General features: G+C 36.7%; 2 protein-coding genes across 2 annotated transcripts; one reads left to right on the top strand and one right to left on the bottom strand.

Moving 5' to 3' along the window:
- Window positions 1-316: 316 nt before the first annotated feature.
- Window positions 317-3,239, top strand: ECB2 (Tetratricopeptide repeat (TPR)-like superfamily protein). Its single transcript, XM_018124002.2, has one exon. It carries the CDS (start codon window positions 472-474, stop codon window positions 3,091-3,093), a length of 2,622 nt encoding a protein of 873 aa, XP_017979491.2. The 5' UTR covers window positions 317-471; the 3' UTR covers window positions 3,094-3,239.
- A 1,144-nt stretch (window positions 3,240-4,383) lies between these two features.
- On the bottom strand, window positions 4,384-7,479 carry LOC18595806 (trichohyalin). The gene is made up of 7 exons (XM_007023916.3): window positions 7,244-7,479; window positions 7,006-7,121; window positions 6,777-6,895; window positions 6,520-6,682; window positions 6,200-6,426; window positions 5,781-6,102; window positions 4,384-5,687 (listed from the first exon to the last, which is right to left on the bottom strand). Exons 1-7 carry the CDS (start codon window positions 7,400-7,402, stop codon window positions 4,589-4,591), a joined length of 2,205 nt encoding a protein of 734 aa, XP_007023978.3. The 5' UTR covers window positions 7,403-7,479; the 3' UTR covers window positions 4,384-4,588.
- Window positions 7,480-8,634: the final 1,155 nt, after the last annotated feature.

Raw genomic sequence — 8,634 nt, forward strand, 5'->3', positions numbered from 1 at the left:
GTATATATGTATGTATATATGTATGTATATATGTATATATATATGTATATATGTATGTATATATGTATATATATATGTATATATGTATGTATATATGTATATATATATGTATATATGTATGTATATATGTATATATATATGTATATATGTATATATATATGACCAAATCAAATCATTGAGTGTTCTTCACTATCATTTTACTTTTTATTAGCAAGTAGCAATACTTTTTAACTATGAGACTTAAAGATTTTAATCTCTTTAACTACATTTATTGAAGAGAGCTTGGTGCCTACTTCGAATACCAATTCTCAAGGAAGAAAAAAAAAATCACATGCAAAGCGGCAAGTTCAGACGACAGCGTTCCAACCTTTTTCCATAGATATTAATTTTCCCACTTTATCTTCCAACTGAAACGAGTTAAACACTTCCAAAAACCCCTGACAAAACCAGCAATGCCCTGTACCTTCAACCATGGCCTTCTCTGCTAAAACTCCACGAACCCTTATCAACGCAGACCACCCAAACGCTCTCAACACCAACAACCACAGCCCCAAATCCATCTATTTCTCAAATCAACGCAAAGCCCACCAAATTTCCTCAACAAAGCCCCACCAAGAACTCTCAGTCCTTAACACTAATTCCTTGAACACCCACAACCCAAATTCCCATCTCCACCTTCTTTGCCTCAATGGCCACCTCCAACAAGCTCTAAACTACCTACACTCAATGCAAGAATTGCAAATTCCATTAGATGAAGACGCGGCTATTGCTATGGTCAGACTTTGTGAGTGGAAGAGAGCTTTTGAAGAAGGGTCTAAAGTTTACTGTTTTATATCAAATTCGGGTGACCCTTTAAGTCTTAGGCTTGGAAATGCTTTGTTGAGTATGTTTGTGAGATTTAGGAACTTGGGTGATGCTTGGTATGTGTTTGGTAAAATGCAAGAAAGAGATGTCTTTTCTTGGAATGTTTTGATTGGTGGGTATGCGAAAAAGGGGTTTTTCGATGAAGCTTTGTGTTTGTATCATAGGATGTTGTGGGTTGGTTTTAAGCCTGATGTTTATACTTTCCCTTGTGTTTTGAGAACTTGTGGTGCTGTTCCAAATTTGAAAAGAGGTAAAGAGGTCCATGTCCATGTTATTAGGTTTGGGTTCGAGGCAGATGTTGATGTGGTTAATGCTTTGGTAACTATGTATGTGAAGTGTGGGGATTTGGTTAGAGCGAGGTTATTGTTTGATAAAATGACTAGGAGAGATAGGATATCGTGGAATGCGATCATTTCAGGTTATTTTGAGAATGGAGAGTGTTTGGAAGGGATAAGGTTGTTTTTTATGATGCGTGAGCATTGTGTTGATCCAGATTTGATGACTATGACGAGTGTGGTCTCTGCATGTGAGAGTCTTGGTGATGATAGATTAGGGAGGGAAATCCATGGATATGTGACTGTAACAGGGATGTCGGATGATGTTTCTGTGTGTAATTCTTTGATTCAAATGTACTCAAGTCTTGGACGTTGGGAAGCAGCAGAAAAAGTTTTTGATAGGATGGAACGGAGGGATGTAGTGTCGTGGACAGCAATGATCTCAGGTTATGAGAATAATGTACTGCCTGATAAAGCTGTGGATACTTACAGAACAATGGAGGTGCAAGGTTTCATTCCTGATGAGATCACTTTAGCCAGTGTTCTGTCTGCTTGTGCCTGTTTACGTAAGCTAGATATGGGAATTAAGCTTCATGAACTTGCTAAAAGGGCAGGGCTTATATCTTACATCATTGTTGCTAACACCTTAATTGATATGTATTCCAAGTGTAAATGTATTGACAAGGCTCTAGAAGTGTTCCACAACATTCCTGACAAGGATGTCATTTCTTGGACTGCTATCATTTTGGGGCTTCGGCTTAACAACCGGTGCTTTGAAGCATTGATTTTCTTTCGACAAATGAAACTGAGTTTAAAGCCAAATTCTGTCACTTTAGTGACTGTTCTATCTGCATGTGCTAGAATAGGAGCATTGATATGTGGGAAAGAGATTCATGCATATGCATTGAGGACTGGGATGGGGCTTGAGGGTTTCCTACCCAATGCACTTCTGGACATGTATGTAAGGTGTGGAAGGATGGGACCAGCGAGGAACCAATTTAACTCACAGAAAAAAGATGTTGCAGCATGGAATATTCTGATGACAGGATATGCGCAACGGGGACAAGGTACACTGGCTGTGGAGTTCTTCAATAAAATGATTGAGTCTAATGTCAATCCAGATGAGATTACATTTATTCCACTCTTATGTGCTTGCAGTAAATCAGGAATGGTTACTGAAGGTTTGATGTTTTTTAATAGCATGGAACTGGAATATGGTGTCACCCCAAATTTGAAGCATTATGCGTGTGTGGTTGATTTGCTTGGCCGTGCTGGACAGTTGCAGAAGGCTTATGAGTTTATAATGGAAATGCCTATAAAGCCAGATCCAGCTATATGGGGAGCCTTGCTAAATGCATGTAAAATCCATCGGCAGGTTGGCCTTGGTGAATTTGCAGCCCAGCGTATTTTTGAAAGTGATACAAGAAGTGTTGGGTATTATGTTTTGTTATGCAATCTCTATGCTGACAATGGTAAATGGGATGAAGTGGCAAAAGTTAGAAAGATGATGAAAGATAATGGGCTAACCATTGATCCTGGATGCAGTTGGGTGGAAGTTAAGGGTAAAATTCATGCTTTCCTCAGCGGTGATGATTTTCATCCTCAAATAAATGAAATAAATGCAGTATTAGAAGGGATTTATGAGAAAATGAAGGTAGCCGGCCTTGATGTTCCAAAAGGTGACTCTACGGATGATGTTGAAATTTCAAAAGCTGAGATTTTCTGTGGCCACAGTGAGAGACTGGCTGTTGCATTTGGTCTCATTAATACTGTCCCTGGAATGCCAATATGGGTAACAAAGAATCTCTACATGTGCCAAAGCTGTCACAGTACCATTAAATTCATCTCCAAGATTGTACGCAGGGAGATTACTGTTAGGGATACTGAACAATTCCACCATTTCAAGGATGGCACCTGTTCTTGTGGTGATGTGGGAATATTAGGGACAACTTGACAATTAAGATCTCTGAAAGAAATTTGACAGTTATTAACCCCCATGTAGAATGTAGATGCGTGAAAGGCAGCCTAAATGTTGCAGTGGAAAATGTATTATTGGGCTATGAATCCTGGATCAGCCTATTAAAATTAAAATGTATTACATACCACAGAAAGACAAAGAAGTTTGGAAGAGTGTTGTAGACTGCTTTTAAATATTGATGCTCCATTGGCATGAAGAGTGAAAAAGCTTCCTCTCTGATCTCTTCGGCAGTGTACATTTACATGGGAGAAATGACATTGGGGGTTGATGCATGGTGCTCATAGAAACTCAGTAGACTCCTTTGGCAGTAAAATGTAACTTCCTGCAGTTATGGTAAGGTGTTGTCTGCTTTCCTCTGTTTGTATTGTAATGTTTAAGGTGTTGTCTGCTTTCCTCTGTTTGTATTGTAATGTTTTTCCTGTAAAGTCAACTACAAGAAAAGTTACCTGAAAATTGAGGGTGTTGTACAAAATCAAAATTCACAATAATATCATTATGCTATACGTCTATTTTGCTGATGATTTTAGGTCTCCTTTTTGTTTGAATATTGAAGATACACATACTTCCCTCAGGGTTAATGTAGTTTTTACATTCTAACAAAGCTTCCATATAATCATCATGGACGGATTGTTGAATCATCTATTTGCTGACTTGTACCAACTTTTTTTTATTTAAATATTAGATTGATTGAAGAATTATTATTTCCTATGCAGTTTCAATGCTACTTGCATGCGATTGATATGGCAATGTGTTCTTAAAGTCGAAAGGACCATGTTTCTTGTTCCTTGTCTAGCCGAAAATTAATATCTGCATTTTTCCAAAGCTAGAGGTTTCTAGGAGAGAACAAATGTTTCAAACCTACTAATCAAATGCTACTTGTTTTGAGCAACTGCATAGATAGCATATGCATGCATGATGTGCTTTTGGGAAGTTCCAGGAGAGATCTCAAATTGGAAGCTATTTTGGGAGTGGGAGAGAAGAACTTTTTGAGTACAAATTATGGCATTAATAAGAACCAGGATTATTCTGTTGTGAACAATTTAACAATTAGAAGATTAACTGGAAACTATGGAAAATAAAAGGTCTGGTCTGGATTCAGATTAACAACAAAAATACCACACTCATTCTGTTTATTAGATCTAGGAGCTATTGGCACTCACTAGAGAACAAACTAAAACAACATATCTATAAAACCCAAATCACTTAGAGAACCCAAAAAGAAAAAAAAAACCACAGATACAATATACAGATATTGACCCAACTGAATAGGATCTATATAAACAACAAGCTGTTATTTCACAACTGGACGACCTGTACAGACATCAAAAGCTGAAAAGACCTAAATTCACTCAATTATTCAACTTAAAAGATACTTTTAGCAATCTTAAAAAATAATAAATAAATCACAGCAATGTTGAAGATAAATAAACAAGATATAATCCAAAGAGATAGGCCTCAGTGGAATAAATCTTCATATTTTCACAGCCTTCTTTATTGTTCTGATGGATGACTTGAGGAAGTTGTTTCCAGCAGCATAGTCTTCTTCATCATCACTAGTTACTATTGGCTTCTTCCTCATGCACTCCACTCCTTTTTTCATACCAAAAATCAAAGATGGAGAAGATGGGATTCGCCGGAAGGCCCTGGCACTCTCAGACCTCGTAATAATTCTCTCCTTTCCGTTCTTCTCAATTCTTTGCTTTCTGCTTCCAAGACGACCTTCACTAATATGAGCTACTTCACAAGCGTTGCTACTTCTCCTTGGTGTTTTACTGCCTTCTATCTCAACAATCTTTTCTTTCTTCTCCCCAACATCCTTCTCTCCAACACCCTGCTGCTTCTCATGAATTTGTGTCATCACCTCTTTCTCTTTCTGTGGATACTTCAAATCCAGCTTTTCTATTATTTCATCAATTCCAGTCACTTCTTCTGCATCTGCATTTTGAGGGTCCAATTCGTCTTGAGTGTTCTCTAACAGCATTTGCAGCCACCTCTCAACATTCCCTTTCCCACGCTGCCTCCTGCTCTCTTCATCATCTGCTCTCTCCGTCTCTTCAGCAATAGGGATTTGAATTTCTTGTCTCTCCTCTTCTATTTCAAGTCTCTGAAACTTCTGCACAATTGATTTCTCACCTTCTAAAGCAGCTATGGCTTTGTCATGCTCCTCACGCTTTCCTCTGGCAGCATTTCTTGCTGTAATTGCAAGTTCCTCTTCAATTTCTTCATGCTTTTGATCTTCATTTGAAGATAAACCAGCTACAGATGCTTTATGTTCCTCCTCCAGAAACAGTCTCAGCTCCTTGTGTGAAGGTGTCCTTGGCCTGATTCCTGGTAGATAAAGAACAGTTTTGCTATCTTGTCCTTCTAAGAAAGTATCATCCATCCTTGATCTCTTCCTTGCGTGTTCCCATTCAGGCCTTATCTGCTTCTCAAGCTCATCTCGTTGTTTAAATTTCTTGTGAAGTTCCTTCTCTGAGGCGTCACATATTGCCTTTTGTGCTTCAAGTCTTGCCATGAGTGCATTTGCTGCAGCCTGGTTTAGTCTCACCTGTTCCTTGTAAACTACACTCCTACATGAAACAGCAGAAAACGAGAATATTTTGAATCTATAAAGTGAAGTCATAAATATTGTTACATTAACAGTATGTCTTTGACAATCTTACTGGTGCATAGCATCCCGGATCATCTTTTCTAGCATAGTCCTGTATGAAGATTGTGCCTCTGCTAGCCGTCTGCACTTTTCTGCCCTTCTCCTACGCTTTATCAGCTCCACTTCCAAGTCTTGAATAGCAAGCTTTTCTTCATCATTTTTTCTTCTCATTTCATTCACTTCTTCATCCAACTTCCGGATTTCTGACTGCATCTTTTGTGTTTCTTCCCTTTGTTTCAGTGAATCTCTGGCCATAACAATGGCCTGATATGGATTTGTAATAAAATCTGGATTTTCATTTTCTTTCAAAACGCTAGATTTCTTTTTCCTTGCGGCTGAAATATTAAAAAAAAAAAAAAGAACTTATTATGAGATCAAATGATTGAGATGAATGCACAAGTAGACTAGATACCATTTTCTCTTTGTACTAACCAATGATAGGAGACTGTGGCCTTATCTGCCTATTGTAATCCAGTGATTTCAAAGCTGATGAAGTATCATATAGTTCCCTACGAGTCACAACAACAGCAGCTGGAGCAAGGCCAAATTGCTCTTTTGACTGCATAAAATGCTGTGGAAAAGAATGTGACTCCACTGTTTGTGAAGAATTTATTTCTTCATTTTCACCTTCTGCAAACAAGAAGGAAAATGCCCTGTGCCTGCAATTTTTGTAAATTTTATATTTATCATTACGCAATCAGTTTCTGGTCATAAAATGAAATGAAATATAGAAATTTAGAAAAATCCTAAACCTGAAATCAGACTTTCGAGAAGCAAAAATCGATAAGAACTGGTTCACAGAAATTCCCAGCTGAAAATCCCACCATGGAACTTGAAATTCTAGCTTGTTATGCTTTTTCTTGCATACTTGCCACTGTAATATCCTCAGGTTACTAGCAACAGTTAATCCACCCCCTACAAATTATAAAGCAGCATCGTCATTAAGCAAAAAGAAAACATAACCTAAGAAAAAACAAACAATAGAGAAGCTGGTCATTTAGTAACGTACTTGAGCAAGGAAACCAGTGATCAATATCCCAAGAAAGAGGTGAAGCTGAATCTGCATGGTAGTACAGCACATTGCCATATGGATCGACACGAATTACTTCTGGATCAAAGCCGGCGTTCCTGAATTCAAAGGAAGTGACAGATATCAGGGAAAAAAATCCCATTATTTTCCATCTCTTAACACATTCGTTCTTGTAAGGGTCTTAAAGAGTAAAATTCAAGTAAATTACCCTAAATGACTGAGCTGTTTCCACAAGAGATTGATGAAAATTTTTGGCTTGGCTGTTGGTCTTGCCTTTGGATCAATAGTAGGGAACATTTGGTCCAGCTCCTTTGCTCTCAAACTCTGCAAAAAAAACAAATTAGTTATTAAATCTCCAAAGCCTTAATTTCTTACCCATTTTGCTCCCTCTTTTAAGAACCCAAACATAAGAAAAAATCAAAGAAAAATGGTAAAAAAGAATTTACCTCGTTTTGCTGCAAAGCATAAGGCATGAAGGTGAAAGGAGGGCCATGATTGTAGGGACAAAGACTAGGGTCGCGGCAGATTTTCGCGTAGGCTCTCGGGTACCCGAGACCTTCATCAATAAGCATTTCCTCGTCGGTGAAGGCGTAATCGACGGCCATTTTTTTCAGTGAGATTTTTGTTCGTTTTCCTGAAGATTGAAGAACCAAGGAGAAATGCTCTGTTTTTGGTTTGAGAATAAGGGAAAAGCTAACGGTCGCATTTCCGTGTATTCCTAATATTTTAAAGGTAGAGTTGGTGGATTTAAATTTTAGAGGTGCCACGTAAGCAAAATTCGGTGGGGAGTGTAACGGCTAGATTAGTAGATAAGCTGGTCTGGTCTGGTCCGGTCCCATGCTAATTTATTACGTTTTTTGCTATGAAAGTATAGTCCACTTTGCTGTTATTAGATTTTCTTTACGTTATTAAATGACAGAAATGCCCTTCATCTTTTCTTTGTTATAAATAGGGTTCGGATGTCATATTTTTACTATGCTTGAGGACATTTTTCTTTGGGGTATTTAATATTTTCATAGCTTTTAATTTCCAAACTTTTTCCCCCAAAAACACATTTGAAAACAGCAGGCACAATGTTTTAAAATTTTTGTAATTTTATTTTAGATCAAATAAACTCTTATATTTAACAGTTTATTAATTGTTATTAAACAAAATATAACTTATCATTTTATATTCACGTAACACTGACATAAAGAGTGAAAATTTTATATAACCATGATATCATGTCATATCAATATATGTTATGGCATGTAAATATACCATATGATATAAAAATAACAAATGACATTTTGATTAATAATAATTAATCAACTATTAATCATATATAATTTATTTGATTTAAAATATAAATATAAAACTTAATTATTTAAATATGATGACTTTATTCTTTGCATTTACAACTGTTTACAATATTATGCAAATAGCATTATATGCTTTTGATTCCTTTATAATGGCAGCTTTTGTTATCAGAAGCTATAATGGCTGCTTGTAAATTTTGGAATGGTAACTTGAAAATCCATATATAGTTTGAAATTTGAGAATGGTTGATGTAAATGAAATGTTGAACACTTGAACCTTTTAGGTGTATGTAAAAGTTACTACCCTGATCAGAAGATTTAAACAGTGATCTTTCAAATTTATAGCAAGAGCCATTTCTTATCTAATTCTCTCCATGTTGTTAATTTTTGCATCACTCCACCATGAAGGCAACAAAATTAAAGAAAAAAACTGTTTAAAATTTGCATAATATTGATCATTACTCCACCTACTTAGGATTATTGCTCTATACCCATTATCATTTTTAATTTGTCTCAATTTGGTGGACTGCCATATAAGT

Source organism: Theobroma cacao, chromosome 6 (genome assembly GCF_053813885.1).
Source record: "Theobroma cacao isolate CCN51 chromosome 6, ASM5381388v1, whole genome shotgun sequence".
Taxonomy (NCBI): Eukaryota; Viridiplantae; Streptophyta; class Magnoliopsida; order Malvales; family Malvaceae; genus Theobroma; species Theobroma cacao.

Excerpts from the sequence above, each read along its gene's own strand:
- LOC18595806 (XM_007023916.3), bottom strand. The coding sequence starts at position 7,402 with ATGGCCGTCGATTACGCCTTCACCGACGAGGAAATGCTTATTGATGAA. Across the intron at positions 6,683-6,776 it reads TCACTGGTTTCCTTGCTCAA|GGGGTGGATTAACTGTTGCT; the intron begins GTACGTTACTAA and ends TATAATTTGTAG. Across the intron at positions 6,427-6,519 it reads TCTCGAAAGTCTGATTTCAG|GCACAGGGCATTTTCCTTCT; the intron begins GTTTAGGATTTT and ends CAAAAATTGCAG.
- ECB2 (XM_018124002.2), top strand. The coding sequence starts at position 472 with ATGGCCTTCTCTGCTAAAACTCCACGAACCCTTATCAACGCAGACCAC.